At 36.0% G+C, this 16,041-nt stretch overlaps 6 protein-coding genes across 6 annotated transcripts; 4 read left to right on the top strand and 2 right to left on the bottom strand.

Annotated features, from left to right (window-relative positions):
* Positions 1–3,258: 3,258 nt before the first annotated feature.
* Positions 3,259–3,826, top strand: RO3G_14518 (uncharacterized protein; the record flags this gene model as incomplete). Its single annotated transcript, XM_067669102.1, has 3 exons — positions 3,259–3,359; positions 3,417–3,704; positions 3,769–3,826. The coding sequence occupies 3 exons, from the start codon at positions 3,259–3,261 to the stop codon at positions 3,824–3,826; spliced, it is 447 nt and encodes a 148-aa protein (XP_067525203.1).
* A 2,383-nt stretch (positions 3,827–6,209) lies between these two features.
* On the bottom strand, positions 6,210–6,590 carry RO3G_14519 (uncharacterized protein; the record flags this gene model as incomplete). Its single annotated transcript, XM_067669103.1, has 1 exon — positions 6,210–6,590. One exon carries the CDS (start codon positions 6,588–6,590, stop codon positions 6,210–6,212), a length of 381 nt encoding a protein of 126 aa, XP_067525204.1.
* Positions 6,591–7,235: 645 nt separating this feature from the next.
* Positions 7,236–7,669, top strand: RO3G_14520 (uncharacterized protein; the record flags this gene model as incomplete). The annotated part of the gene is made up of 2 exons (XM_067669104.1): positions 7,236–7,306; positions 7,375–7,669. The coding sequence occupies 2 exons, from the start codon at positions 7,236–7,238 to the stop codon at positions 7,667–7,669; spliced, it is 366 nt and encodes a 121-aa protein (XP_067525205.1).
* A 3,001-nt stretch (positions 7,670–10,670) lies between these two features.
* RO3G_14521 (uncharacterized protein) lies at positions 10,671–11,083 on the top strand (the record flags this gene model as incomplete). The annotated part of the gene is made up of 2 exons (XM_067669105.1): positions 10,671–10,695; positions 10,902–11,083. 2 exons carry the CDS (start codon positions 10,671–10,673, stop codon positions 11,081–11,083), a joined length of 207 nt encoding a protein of 68 aa, XP_067525206.1.
* Positions 11,084–12,992: 1,909 nt separating this feature from the next.
* On the top strand, positions 12,993–13,400 carry RO3G_14522 (uncharacterized protein; the record flags this gene model as incomplete). Its single annotated transcript, XM_067669106.1, has 2 exons — positions 12,993–12,999; positions 13,048–13,400. The coding sequence occupies 2 exons, from the start codon at positions 12,993–12,995 to the stop codon at positions 13,398–13,400; spliced, it is 360 nt and encodes a 119-aa protein (XP_067525207.1).
* A 339-nt stretch (positions 13,401–13,739) lies between these two features.
* On the bottom strand, positions 13,740–15,342 carry RO3G_14523 (uncharacterized protein; the record flags this gene model as incomplete). Its single annotated transcript, XM_067669107.1, has 5 exons — positions 13,740–14,142; positions 14,213–14,306; positions 14,354–14,937; positions 15,084–15,129; positions 15,246–15,342. The coding sequence occupies 5 exons, from the start codon at positions 15,340–15,342 to the stop codon at positions 13,740–13,742; spliced, it is 1,224 nt and encodes a 407-aa protein (XP_067525208.1).
* Between the last annotated feature and the right edge of the window lie 699 nt (positions 15,343–16,041).

Raw genomic sequence — 16,041 nt, forward strand, 5'->3', positions numbered from 1 at the left:
TAAAGGCATGGCTAACAATGTCGACTTTAGTACTTGTACTTTTATATATATCCTATACAATAAAAATTCTTCTTTGTCCTTTTTTTTCTCTCTCTCTCTCTCCTTGTATCTTTCTCTGTTTCTCATGTTACTTACATTGCTTATTATATTCTTTGGCTTCTTTCATGTCTTCAAACAAGTCCATTAGCTTCATGTACAACGATCATCATCCTTAATGTACAAAGGAAGAGAGCTGAAATAGCTTTGTATAACACCATAGTATGATCATAGCAGTTGATCTAAAGTATACTTTGCTATTCTTTTTTGATTGAGCTTTCATTGTTCATTCACCATTACTCCATTTTTCATTTATTATTCGTTCATTATTCATTCAATTATTTGCTTATTACTTGTTGTAACAATAATGTTGTCAGCAGAGAGAGAGAGAGAGAGAGAGAGAGAGAGAGAAGGTGTTCTTGTGAGTGTGTAAAAAAAATACCAATTAATATTCTGTACTGATGAACGGCAAGCATTCAAATAAATCATAAAAGAAGCTCCCTTGGTCACTTAGATATATTAGTAAAGTAACAGTATATGTTGTCAGATTGACTTACATCATGTAGTTCATTTCTTTCTAGATTGACCCTTCTGCTTAATTTTTTCCTTCACATGAAGTAGATCTGGACGACATTAGGTCAAGCAATTCCGCTTTGCAATACAAAAGTATGTATATGACAAGCACTTACGAAGCGAATAGAAAAGAAAGAGAAAGAGAAAGGGGAAAAAAAGGAAAAAAAGAAAGAAGAAAAAGAGAGAACAAAGAAATAGGGATCGACAACAATGTACCTTAGTTGATTTCATTGTCCGTCAATGGCAGATAAGATCACGTGAATGGTATTGACTTTACCGGATATTCATTTATCCATGACCGTACTTGACCTTGTTTCCATTTATGGGTGTTCTTATTTTCATCCATTGTATTATAAAGACCCTTTTCCTCATAACCTGTAGTCAGCGAACCATAATACAGTATAATATAATAAAACATAATAGAATACAATAAAATAGCGAACAAGGGTTTATATTTGTAAAATGAGGGAGAGAGGAAAATAAGAATACTCATAAATGGAAACAAGGTCAAGTACGGTCATGGATAAATGAATATCCGGTAAAGTCAATACCATTCACGTGATCTTATCTGCCATTGACGGACAATGAAATCAACTAAGGTACATTGTTGTCGATCCCTATTTCTTTGTTCTCTCTTTTTCTTCTTTCTTTTTTTCCTTTTTTTCCCCTTTCTCTTTCTCTTTCTTTTCTATTCGCTTCGTAAGTGCTTGTCATATACATACTTTTGTATTGCAAAGCGGAATTGCTTGACCTAATGTCGTCCAGATCTACTTCATGTGAAGGAAAAAATTAAGCAGAAGGGTCAATCTAGAAAGAAATGAACTACATGATGTAAGTCAATCTGACAACATATACTGTTACTTTACTAATATATCTAAGTGACCAAGGGAGCTTCTTTTATGATTTATTTGAATGCTTGCCGTTCATCAGTACAGAATATTAATTGGTATTTTTTTTACACACTCACAAGAACACCTTCTCTCTCTCTCTCTCTCTCTCTCTCTCTCTCTGCTGACAACATTATTGTTACAACAAGTAATAAGCAAATAATTGAATGAATAATGAACGAATAATAAATGAAAAATGGAGTAATGGTGAATGAACAATGAAAGCTCAATCAAAAAAGAATAGCAAAGTATACTTTAGATCAACTGCTATGATCATACTATGGTGTTATACAAAGCTATTTCAGCTCTCTTCCTTTGTACATTAAGGATGATGATCGTTGTACATGAAGCTAATGGACTTGTTTGAAGACATGAAAGAAGCCAAAGAATATAATAAGCAATGTAAGTAACATGAGAAACAGAGAAAGATACAAGGAGAGAGAGAGAGAGAAAAAAAAGGACAAAGAAGAATTTTATTGTATAGGATATATATAAAAGTACAAGTACTAAAGTCGACATTGTTAGCCATGCCTTTATAGTAAAGACATGTTTCCAGGCACCGCCACGTGGAGGCCATGTCGAATAGGTGCCCTTCTACGTTCTTTTTCCAAAAAGGGGAGAATCAGATAAAGCGTAAAGCAATAAATCGAAGAACCTCTGCTGAACTGGTAACTCTCTCAGTGTTGCTGATCTACTATGGTGCTGGTCTACTATGATGCTGATCTACTATGATGCTGATCTACTGTGTTGTTGTGATTGATAAAGAAAGAAAGAAAAAAGATATCGAATCTGGTTCCTTTTTATACATTTTTTGCTCTTATCAAAACAGTCTGTGTTGGCATGACGCGATAACAAGAAATTAACAAAAACAATTCCTGCAAAATTGTCTGTCTGTTACATTTTTGACCATGGGAATCCTTCTTTCTCTCACTCTTCATGCTTTTATTGTATCATTCATCAGTCAAAATCTAAAAGAAACCGGCATCTTCAGTCATTTCTTACTCTCCATCGTCGTAATATTGAAACATAATCTGTAAGTAATTACGTGATAAAACCTGTTGTCCTACTAAATTAATCAATTCGTCTATAGAACCAATGAAGTACAAGTCCTAGGGTTTTACATGATCATTCTACTTTGACCTAGTCATCATTCTCAGTTGACAAGGAAGCATATGAAAAGATTTAGAAACACAATGCTTCCGAAAAGCATAATATTGTTCTACAGAGCCAGAATTAATAGCCTAGGATTCAGTATTGCATAAAGATGATGCTACAGTCTTTTATGAAATGTAAGTCAAATACATTTCATATGTCACATCATTACTAGAAGTAATCAACGTTTTTTTTTTATCTTCCATAGCATGATCACAGTCAAGTACAATAAAGAAGAAGGAATGGAATAAAATGATGACTTTTGTCCAGATGATATCAAATCAAAGAGACTTACCTTGTCCTTTATCTACTCATTATTTTGTATGGAATTGAATATGAAGAAGCATCAAGAGATACTTTGTGATCATACAGTCACTGCAAATAATTGGAGAATAAGTCGGTAATATTCGCTTACTATCTGAAATTTTACTCGAATATTACCAGATTTAAAACGGCACTTTTCAAGCGAATTTTACAACAGTTTAGCATACATCAAGAGGTTAGGAAAATATATCATGATACATGTTTCCTGAATTATAACCATCCTTTTGCTTCTTAGTTGAACGGAGATACACTCAAAGATGAAGAACTAGTTTCATTAAACCAACTTATGGCCAACGCACCGGTAAACATAATTACATCTTTGGTCACTTTGGGTGTAAAATATCTGAAGCAAGAGAATATCAGCTCAGAAGAATCAATGATAACAATGTAAGATAGAGCTCACAATTTTATTGTAGATAGAAACTCATTTTCTGTTCACTGTAGGTTATCTCTTTCTGGTATTGTTAACCTCTTGGACATCAAAATGCTGGATATATATCAAAACGTATTTACCGAAGCACAATGGGAGTGTATTGTAGATGAAGAAAAAAGCATGGATATTAACAGCTATTCTGGCTTAAACGATGAATCTAACAAGATATTGAATCGATTGTTAGCCTTGAGAAATACAGATGAGATCTTGGAACACATCGATGAACAGAAATATTTACTCTCCAAAAGCAAGCAAAGCGGCGAACAACAATATGCCATGCTTTTAATAGCTGAGCAAATGTAAGTCGAAAGTGGAAAAGCACAATAGATGTATGTCTAAAAATGCAGTATCTACCTTTGATAGTGTTAGAAATTTCGCACGCTGGTTCTCATACCAAGATGAATCGGAAACCACTGTATAACGAAGATTCGCTTCACTATTAGATATATTGCTCGATTCGACGGATACCAAACTGATTGAGTAAGTAGATAAAAGCAAATGAGGTCAAAAAAACAGATGATTGATGAATTTATGGTTGTATCTGTAGTGGAGAGAATGCCAATGAGGCCACAAAAACATCTATTGATGTGAACAGATCAATATTTGGTTTGAGAGAGCAATCCAATTCTTTCGGCCGCAGAATGAATCTCATGCTTGGCATAAAATATGGAAAGAAACGACTGGAGATTTCCTCCAATGAATTTAAAAGAAGTATTGCTAGCAAAGACGTTGTTCAGAAACAACAATGCAAGAATTTAAGAACGAATTCATGCATTATCCAGCAAATAGTGACAAGATATAAGATTAACACTTCTGTTATGGCTATGGATTTTGTTGGCTGCTTTGGCTGTCTTTATATGTTGAAAAAAACAGAAGAGCAATTCTACATTGCTAAGCTAATGGCAAAATTGGCGATCCCATACCATTTTAATCAACTTGGTGCTTTAAAACCAACACTGAACGTACTGTTCCAAATGAAGGTAGGTCAACAATGTCTCTATTAGTAATTAGTGTATTCTCTTATTTTTCTATTGCAATTTAGTCTTTCCTCATCGAGCAAGCAAGACATATAAATGAAGCAATGTTTGAACTGGACGTTGGCAATACGCTCCCTTCTCTCAACCTCCCAACCTTGTCCACTGCCTCAGCCTCAACAATTGGTGATACATGCAATAATCTTTGTTGTAGTGATCTTTATGGCTTTTGTCTTCATTCTAAACATCAAATTATAAATTGCTTTAAACGAACTCCATCCTAAGCCTTCAATTGAATAAATACCTATTAATTTTGACTACAAATCAACTGAAAACTTATGAGAACCAAAACACTATATGGTTAAGCGCTATGAATTAAACCTAGCAGCATCTTTTCCTCTTGATGACGGTTTCTTCATATTTGACTGACAATTTGCTATTGCATGGACCGACAAATTAAATCCTGTCTTTCGACAATTATGCTTTAATTAACCGTTGACCATTTATTTTTTTTATAACCGTCAATGATATCTTTTTTGTAACCGACAATATCCACCAGCCGGACTGAATCATCCCTCATTGCTCTTTCTATGCTATGTTCTCTCCTGCTGTTCTTTTATCGCTTGGTGACAAATCTAGCTCCGATTGATGTGTATCTAGCTTTCTCTTTTTGTTATTATCACATTCCTTGAAAGAGGTTGAGCTATAGTATTGGTCAAGTATGAAACAAGACTGTTTGGCAACAAAGATGATTGGAAGAGGAGCTCATGGGGTAATGAATAGTAGTATCGTCCTGTATGTTTTTGACATTCCCTGAAGTTTGTCGACATGGCTACAAATGACCTCCAGTCAATGTTCTAAAAATCATGCAAATATAGGAAGGTATTATCCTGTGGTCAATGAGAGCTTGCTGGAGTTCTGGTAAGATCCCAAATGAACAAATTATAAAAAAAAATAAGCTTATTGCTTTACTACATAGTTTTTACTGTTGATAATATGGCTGATGGTGATGATTGCTTTCAGTGTTTGTTAATAAAGGAAATATCCTACGACTACAATGACATAATGTCTTATAACTCACGAAGAAAACAAATAAGCATGATCTTTCAATATGCTTTGTTCTGTGTACTAAATGGATAGTAGCAAAATGAAACATGCGATGTTGTGAGGATACGAATTATAAGCCGCAATTGACTATAATAAATACAATTGAACTTTGGTTTGTGTATGCTTAATATTGGTAGTTTATATAGATGTGCAAAGTATAAGCTGAACAGCAAAGTCATGTTATGCATTAGTAATCAAAAAAATATCTATTCATCGTAATATGAGCTTGATCATTGCTGTTGTATAGTCGATCATAAGATTTTATATGCTCTTTGTATTAGTACCATACCTTCATATCGTAATATTTTTTTAAATTAAATAATAATTAGCAATGGAACCTCGTCACTCACAATAAATTAGACTGATTTTGGCAGAAGTTTCATAATTTAAACTACAATTATACTAAATGCGTTCAGTAAGTTGCATTGAACTACTTGTAAGACTATAGTGATTCATAATCAAAACTATTGATGTCCATAGTTTGTTTAGGTTGCTTATGTCGCTTTATCAATCATGAGACTGCCAAAGGTGATGGTATGTCATGAACCACTAGGCTTAATTTGTCTGACTTCTATCTTTTGTTGCGCTCGTGACCCCAGACTGTTGCGTCATTTTAAGTAAATAAACGCGAAGTAACCATGAATGACTAGGCTTGTCATTAATATCAATAAACATAAAAAACAAGAAACAAAGACAATAAATGAGGTAAAGATTTTTTTTTATTTATACAAAATTAGGCACAGCCTGATCTTCTTCATCTGATTCCGACGGCAACTCTGGTTGTTGAAACCAGAGCGGAACCACTTGGTCATCATTGTAGCCCACCTGTTGTTGAAACAGAGTGGGCACGACTTGATCATCATTAGCTGGATGAGCCGCATCATCCAGAGCAGTCCACACAGGCACGACTTGGTCCACCGCGTGACCAGCAACAACGGTGAACAGAACTGCAGCAACAGGAACAGCAGGAACAGCAGGAACGGGAATGGCCAGAGCGCCAACAACACCACGAGAAGTTTCTTCCTCAACGAGGGCAAAAAGAGAGGCTGCGCAGACGGCAGAAAAGAATAGCACAAAGACAAAAAGCAAAGCGAAAAAGATCATGATAAATGTACAAGGATAAAAGGAAAGCAAAGGAAATCGCTCTTTTTATATTTTTTGAAAATTGCAGTCAATTTGTAACTATGCCAAAATTGCTTTATCAAAGTCATTTTGAAGTTAGACAAAGCTACTTTTATTCATCGGCGATTTAAAGTGTGTGAGAATGATAATATTTTTTTTTACATTTTATGATAATGGAGCAAAATATGTAATGTATGGAAAGTTATTTTATTGACAATAAAATAAAGTATGAAGTTTAATATTAGCATTTGATGCTTAGTCACAGCTTTTATCCATAAAATGAAGTATTAAAAAGCTTGAGTAAAAAAAAATTTTTTTGTTTATATATAAAATTGCGCAAACAAATAATTCAAACCTATAAACGGACGAAATCGTTATCCATCATTGCCATAAAAGGGAGCATCAAACCTTATATTCAACTTTTGAAGTTTGGCGTTTTTTGATTGGTGTTTTGGTTGCACAACGTAAACATAAAAAGTATACACCAACTATTCTTTTTTCTTTTTCATCTTTCAAAAAAAATATTATTTTATCAACATGGCAAAAAAATTAGCCCGCAAACTGCAAGCAGTAAATGAAGTGCTCCGTTTAACAAAGAAAAAATTGGATGGCTTCAACAGCCGTCCTATGGTCAGTGAGTTGGATGGCGGTCGCGTCAAGGATACTGTTTCTTTGCGTTTGATCGCCCTGAGCAACCGGTAAGTTTAACTTTTTGGTGTATAAACGTTAATATGATTATCTTACCAATATCTATTTGTATTCATAGATTAAAGAGCAAGTGTGTGGATGAGGTGGATCGGTTGGAGTACTTGCTTCGTCCTAAGCCACAAAGGATGAGCAAGGAGGAAAAGCAGGCGTTGGCAAGAAGGCTGGATGAAGGAGCGCGCCTGCTTGAAGAAAAGAAAAAGCGCAAGCAAGAAGAAGAAAAGAAAGAGAAGGAGGCGCAAGGAAGCAAGAAGCGCAAGCAAAGAGAAGATGAGGAGGAAGAAAAAGAAGAAGGTTCTGGTGCTTGCTTGGTGAAGAAGCGCAGATGTTTTAAGCGTGGTTGCCGCTACCAATAGCTTCCATCCATTCCATTCCTTTAGATACCCTGAAAACTAATCTAGTCATAGATTAGTTTTGTTAATAAAAAATTATAATTATTTATCATTGCTCATACCTTAGTATGTATCCATTTGAAACACATTGTCTTTCTATAATCTATCTATTACTATGAATGTCATTATAAAAATGCTATTGCATATAAACCACAATACCTTCTGTATCCATGTTATACGCTATGAATCAATGGCACAATGGTACAACAGTGATTGTCAACTTCTTGTGCTGCTTACTCTTTTATGAGCATAGTGTCCATATCATTGGTACTTGACACATATAAACCCAATTTGAGCTCATTCAATTCCTATCGTCATAAGGTTATAGCACAGTGGATCAAATTTTATTGACTTTTTACAGGTGCAGTTAGTTACAGATCTAAACACATTTCGAGAATTAACCTAATCTTCACATTCGACTGAAGCAATGTCTTTCTTTCTTTCTTTCTTTTTATTGAGAATAGAATATAAAGTTGATAAGGACTGAAGGTATCTAAAATAAAAGTTGTCAAGTTAACCAAAGTCATAATGTTGTTATGATTACTTAAAAGATTTATAGACTTCATTAGAATCCATAGATCCCAAAAGTGGCAAAAGAAGTAGTTGAGAATCTTGTACTTTGGAGTTGACTAAGCATAACCAAGCCCTTTGATGATAAGTAAAAGAGAAAAGAACAAGAAGAAAGGAAAGAAGAAAAAGAGAGAGCAAAGAAATAGGGATCGACAACAATGTACCTTAATTGTCAATAAGAGATAAGATCACGTGAGAGATATCGACCTTGTCGGATATTGGTTTATCCATAAACGTACTTACCTTATTTCCATTTATGGGTATACTTAGTTTCCTCCCTTTTGTTAGTCATTCTTTAGTTTATAAAGACCCTTTTCTTCATAACCTGTGGTCACTGTACTATAATAGAATAGAGTAGAATAGAGAACAAGGCTTTGTTTGTGTTTTTACTTTTTCTTATAGACTAATTAGTTTACATCGGAATACTTGGTTCACTAGTCATAAAGCTTTACAGCATCTTATAAAAACTCCACTCAAACAGTCTTTTGTGTACATGAAAAGCAACTAAGCCGCATATAGAGATAGTATAGAGAAATAACATAGAGAAATAACATAGAGAAATAGTACAAGGAATGTCTTTGTAAATGGGGGATTTATTAAAAAAGATATAGATTGATCAAGTATAGGACCATAAGGTTGTCACTGAACAGTCTCATAGTGACTGATCTCATTGTCCTATTACTTGTTCTATCACTTCTTACCTTGTTTGATATATATGAATAATAAGCATGTACAGCATGGTTATGGTCATCATAGGCAATAGAGGATAAGCTCTACACGATGATTGTTGTCTATTACTGTATCGTACCTATCTTGTCATGTAAACTTGCTATTGGATGATCAACATTGATGGTGACTTGTAAGTAGCTGGTTGTCATGGTGAAATCAGGTACTCATAGTCTTGTATCTCTCCTACTTTCATAATATTGTCATAGCAAGTAGGTCTTGACTAGATCCATACATACACACACACACATATATATATATATATATACCCATGGTTGATCTATCACACAATCATTCTCACAAGCACAGTCCTCTCTCTCTCTCTCTCTCTCTCTCTCTCTCTCTCCCCTTTCTTCTAAATAAACTATTCCTTTGCTGACTTCTTGCTCTTGTTTTCTTGTCTCTGCTCTCTCTTGCTTCGATAGTTTGTCCTTTACTCTACTTGGATTCAAAAGCATACAGAATTCTACCTATGATCCATGACTATTACTTTGTTTATAATGATATAGTACATACTTTTATCATCTTTTTCGTCTTCTTCTTCTTCGTAGCGTTATCCATCCCATACTATCTCCTTTCTATTGATCATTATCACATTTCTTATTTCTATTGACTAAGATTGCATTATGCTTAAAGTATTGACTACTGCTATCTCTCTGTTCTCTATACCTCTATTTCTATCTCTATTTCTTGCTTTTTGTTTACTTCAAATTATGTGGTGATTTCAGTAGACAAGTGTCTGTATTCCTAAACTAAGGCTTTTCTATTGCTCTTTTTCTTTTTTTTTTTCCCTTCCTTCTCCCTTTTGTTATTTTTCTTTAACTCCCTATCTTTGGTTCATGTGTAGTTGCTAGTTTGCTTGTTCAGTTGCTCTCAACTGCTTTTCGTATAGGAAGAATAGGTCTGGTAACATCCTTCATAGGTTTGCTTTCGTCGATTGTTTGCTTATTTTCAACTGTTGATAGATTAATAGAGAAAAGATCCTTTAGAGATGTCTATGGCTGCACTTGACTGTTTATGTCTTTAGCTGTAAAGTAATCTTTTTGCTTGTGTAAAAAGACACAGGATAAACACGAAAGGTAAAGAAGAAGAAGAAAAAGAGAAAAGAAAAAGGAAAAAAGAACAAATACAGACGTATTACTAAGCCATCTTTGTGCAACTCCATCATCTCAGCATCAAAGGTAATCAGGTAGACACAAAATCTCTTTCTCTCTTTCCCTTCCTCTTTCCTTCTCTTTTATTTATTTATTGATGGATCATTTGTTTAAAGCATCGTCTTGTATCAACCCATGTACATACAATAACCAAACACTGGCAGCTGTCTTTTCTCATTTTTATCATCTTGTGTCACTTACCTCGACTTGACCCTATTCTACACATATTCATCTCTTGAGTATCACTGTCCATTGTTGCATAGTCAATTACCAGATACACTTCTCTTATAGACCTTTCTTTAGCTATTACTTTTGTTTTTGTTTCGATAGATAAAGAATTGATGCTGCTATGACCTTATTTCCTCTTTAGATCCATTACTTGTCTTTTATTGTCTATAATCATTGCTTTTTTTTTTTTACTCTCATCAAACTAGATACTCGATGCATATCCTACCTTGATCGATTTATATGTCGTTAACGTATCCTTTTTGAGACTGCGTATAACAGAGATCATCATGCTCTGGACAATAAAATACAGTGGTGAGAATATCATCGGTTCAAGTCTCCTAGGGATGAAAATATTTGGCCCATGTCAAGTCCTGAAAACCAGTTCAATTGACAAGTCATGTGGACCCTCTATTTATTTCGAATGAGCCCCATCTTTTTTTTTCTACTGCTCTGTTGTTTGTGACGATGAATGAAAGAGACTGAAAACGAAGGGAGATAAAAACAGGCTGTGTTCTTAGTTCTTGAGTGGATTGTTGACCTTTTAGGTGATGGCAAGATCCTTTTGGATACGTGTGACTGTTTTCCTATCGTTGGCTTTGTCGTTGTGGATCTTTTGCCTATCCAAAGACTCGTATGGTTTCTTAAACTAGGAAGGAAACATGAGGTTGATCCTCCTCAGAAAGCCATTCACCCTACATGATCTTAACAAAGCCAAAAATCAGTAATGCACCCTAGAATCTAATAAAAAAGTGTCAATAGCAAACTGGGGGATCTTGTTTAAGATGACCACCGCTTGCTTTCTTGATAAACTTTATATGCTTATGAAGACAACTTTATAAAAAGGATCTATGGGGCTAAACATGGGTAGTCTCGACTGAGTCCGATGATCGTCTTCCTTTTGACAAACGTATCAGTCCATCCCCGGGCCAGATTTCGTCCGGATGGGGTTGGCTAGAAAGACCAGGCGGACGAACAGAGCTCAGGTCATCGAATGAAGTCATCCTGTCGTCCAATGATGGAAAGCAGACAAGAGGTCTCTGTGGTTGTGATCTGTGGGCGATCATGACTGATGCTTTGGTGGTCAGCGTGAACAGGATGCTTGAATGATCTTGGTTTATAAAAAAGGGGACCTTCTTGTCCAATGCATCCAATCATCTTTTTCTCGCGTGTACCTTATCCATCTGGGTAGGGAATAAAGAACAAGATATAATCAAGTGTTGATAAACAAATAGCAAAGGATACCCAAAGCAGTCTGTGGCGTAAAGAATGAGTTGCTTGTGCTTGATTTTATCTAATGTTTCGTTTGACGGCAAGACTCGCTTGTGATTTGAATAGAAAGGATACACTCCATAGGTTCCTATTCCATTTCTTGATGGATACTGTTTAGGTGTCTATACCCTCTTTTTGCTTTACAACTGTCATGAATACGGCCATAAACAAAGCAGCCACTGTCAAAATGCATCATTTGAAACAATAGCTTGAAATCGGTTAATAGGCTTGATGATCATCAAAAGAGGTCCATGTGTTTGATTTTTTTTTTTTCACAACGTGTGCTTTCGATTCATTATTCAATGATGAACAAGATAGGAGATAGGTTTCCAAAAGTATTTTTTTTTTTCCTTTTCTTGTTTATTATGTGAGTATATGTAATCAGTGCATGTTGCATATCAAATAGGCTTTCACTACTGCGCATAAAATAGAATTGAAAAAAAAAAAAGAAAGAGTACAGTGTGTGCTAGTCCAAGAAAAGGGAATACTTGTGGAATGAATAAGAGTGAGATAGAGAAGAGTGAGAGAAGAGAGAAAGAATACGAATTTTCATATGATACATGAATCACTGCTATGCGATGCATACCATTTACTTTTTTTTTTATGAATTATTTTATCCTTAAAAGGATTCTCTTTATCTGTTCAGGTTTGGATTCAATAAACTTTTTTTTTTAAAATAGTTTCATGTAGTGAAGGAATAAAGTATCCAATAAATAAATAAATAAAAAACATTCTCTTTTCAGGGCCCTCCCTTGCACCATCAAATAAGGTTCAGCCCAAAGTGCATTTGTCACTAAATGAGGAGAAATTACTTTATAAAACTATGTGCGTTACACTGAATGTCAATCATGACAGCGACATCAATTCTTTTCCCCCCTTTCTCCCCTTCAAGTCTATTTTGACACTTAACGTCTTATTCTTATCCAGCCATACAAAAAGGTAAGCCATCATTTGATAATCAAGGTTGAAGAAAGAAACAGGGGACATATCCCTTCGTCTATCAGTTACAATGCATACATTAAAGCCTATAATAAGCCTATTTATATTAATTCATACAAGTTTCATGTGATTAAGAACATCACTCTTCATTTGGTGTACGGTAGATCACATTCAAGTATACATCATCTATTTCCCCACCCTCCCCTCCTTTTCAGGAATCAGCATCCGTCTGCATTTCATCTCTCTCTCTCTCTTTCTTTCTCTCTCTTTCTCCTTATCGTTCCTATTCTATAAATCATTGCTTTCTCTCTCTCTCTCTCTCTCTTTTCTTTTTCTTTTAAAAAACTATTCCCTTTCCCCTCCCCCCTTTTTTTTGTATTATTTAGAAAGATTGTAACACTATGTCTGGTAAATAAAACCATGTTGATACCTTATTTAAACTAATCATAAATATAGCTGTTATGAAGATAAATTATATATTATGTCAACCTTGTGAACCAAACACCTTTCCATTATCAGAACTCGATCATTCTGAACCAATCCATTCATGTCAAAGCAGTGTCTGCAGTTCACCCAGCACCAGTACCGACCTACCCCAAAGACGTCTCACTGGATCCGATCGACGTCCGACTTATACTCAAACCAGAACACCTTGGACACCTGAAGAAGATGACTTGTTAAGATTAGGATACGATCAAGGTCTATCATGGGCCATGATCTCTGCGACTTATCTACCCCACCGATCCAGAGGATGTTGCTGGGGAAGATTCAAAACTCTGCAAAGCAAAAATTTCATTTCCAAAAGATAAATTCCACATTCCTTTTTCCTTGTAAATTATGCATTTTATGATACATACATATGCGCACATCTATGCTTTAAAAGTAATCCCCCCCTCTTTTATGTCTTTGTACTCTATTTTTTCTATCTTCTTCCTCCCCCCCCTTTTATTTTTTTTTTCTGCTGCCAATAATAAATCATGTATAAAATCCCCCCTTTCTCCCTCTCCATTCCTTTTTTTTATTTTGTTTGTATATTCGTGTAATAAAATGTACAAGTTTCTTTTTTTGAAAAGATTTAAAAAATGAACCGAAAGGGTCTCTTTCTCTTTAAAAAAGAGCACATGCACTAAAATAGTATCGGACTTTATTTAAACCTTTGCCAGTGGATTCCTGTCAAGTCTCAATTTCAAGACGATCAAGATCAAGGATCCCAAAAGGTAGGCGACACCTGTAAACATCTTGTAAGAGAAATAAGGTTCACTTGAAACACCCGTCTCAATCGCACTCGATATATTCGGTCCAAACACAGACACAATGTTAATCAGCAGCAAGAAGGAAAGACCCGAGGGAAACTTGGCCATGCCAAGTAAATTAGCGGAAATATTGGACATGAGTGCAAAATAAGATCCACAAAAGAACCCATAGACGACCATGAAGCCCATCAGTGTGTTGAAAGAATAAGCAAAGGTCCAGATCAAGAAGCTACTGAATGCAGAGATAACTGTAAAAATGATGTTTGAATTCAATTGACCTATACGATCACCTAATAAACTATTCCACTTGTCTCAGTACCCCAAATCCATTCTTTTTTTTTCTTTTTTTTTTTTTTTTTTTTTTTTACCCTGCCGCCAAACGACCTACAAAGTTCATGGCTGAAGCGACCGAAACAAGAGAAGAACCTTGGGAATCAGACAGGCCAAGGTAAGTAGCATACGCTATATACAGAAATCAATAAGGATCACCAGCCTACTCCATCACTTACAAGGTACAAAAAACAAGGGAACAAAATAACCTAGCAAGGCAATATCCGATCCTACCGAAAACAGCAAAAAGTTGAAATTCTTCAAGACATCCAGCTGAACAATATCCCTCAACTTCTTTCTCTCTCGCTTCTGTTCACGCTCCTTCACAAAGACGCAAGCAACGACATCACACGCAAGACAGATGAAGCCCATGATACGGTAGGTCCATCCGGAACCCAACCTTTGGTTGATGGCGGTATAGATAAGCGGAATGACCAAACCGCCTATCCCGGATCCACCTGCCACGATGCCTAACGCGATCCCCCTACGTCTCGTAAACCACTGAGGTGTCACGGCCATCACGGTGACATACATGCACGAGGCACCAATGCCAAACAAGACACCTTGGGTCAGATAGAGATGCCACACCTGGGTGGCAAATCCAGCCATTTCCATCGAAATGACAATCAGCAAAGTACCCACCATCATAATGGGCCGCACACCATAAATCGACGTACAGACTTGTACAATTGGACTCAACCCATAACTAAAGATCAAGGCCAACGTGCCAACAAAACTCAGGTTCACTAAACTCTTTGGATCACTGCTAAAATAGTGTTGATGATAATAATCCTGCATCACACCTAAACCCAAACATCAGTCTCCGTCCAACTTTCCCTTCTTTTTTTTTTGAATTACCCCTAAAAGAGAAGGGATCAGTCCATGTTCACCGATGTTCACTGCACTTACCAACTGGAGATGACACCAAAGCTGGTGATTTGAACCAGAAAGGATCCTAGTACAACAAACCATCCATAACCTCCATCACATCCTTCCTCGAGCGATGTCTGATCTCCTTCTGCTTGTCAATCGTGTTATCAATCGATTCACTCAACCCCTCCCCTTTATTACCAGTCACTGTCTTTTCAAGACTTCCATCGTCTTTTGTCACATTGGATTCTAGTGAAATATCACTGCTGCTTTTCAAGTTGTTTCCACCATAGGGCATGGCCTAAGATAAGTAGAGATCAGCCGAGTTTCCTTTTCATCAACCCAATGGATCTTTACTTGCTTGTCCGACTCTGTTTTAAATGAAACCAACCTGAAATATCAATCTTGAAATGATTAAAAAAAAAAAAAAGAAAATCAAAAAAAAAAAAAATTTAAATAAGGAAAATTTTTTGAGTCAAACTGAATCAGGCTTCGGAACAAGACAACGGATCTGGGGTGGTACAGGCAGAGATCTTGCAACATTCAGAATCTCATCAGAAATCAATGAGCGTGAGAAAACTCGGTTGTTTTTTTTTTTCACGACTGCCAGGAGAAAGCAAAGGAGGAGCATGATCCGTCTGTCCTCATCCAACCCTTCATTCAACAGTCACAGTGAGGATCGATCTGGAGGGAGGATCGGTGGCTCTCTTTTAGACCACAGAATGGCATTGTGAAGGGGTATTTCTGTCTTGACAAGGTCCGATCCAATCGAATACCACATCCTACCTACCCTTTTTTTTCCTTTTCTTGAAAGTGTCCTCAAGAACGCGCGTTCATTCAGTCCAATTGGAAAAAAAAGTCAAATCAGTCGTGGGGACACAAGGAACATGATCCGCATCCAACCCCCGGCAGTTTTCTTTGGTCATCCTACCTCCGTGCTCTTGCGCATGGGACATTTTCTACTTTTTTTAAAGAGAGAGCATTGGATGCTCCAATC

Source organism: Rhizopus delemar, genomic scaffold, assembly GCF_000149305.1.
Source record: "Rhizopus delemar RA 99-880 supercont3.14 genomic scaffold, whole genome shotgun sequence".
Taxonomy (NCBI): domain Eukaryota; kingdom Fungi; phylum Mucoromycota; class Mucoromycetes; order Mucorales; family Rhizopodaceae; genus Rhizopus; species Rhizopus delemar.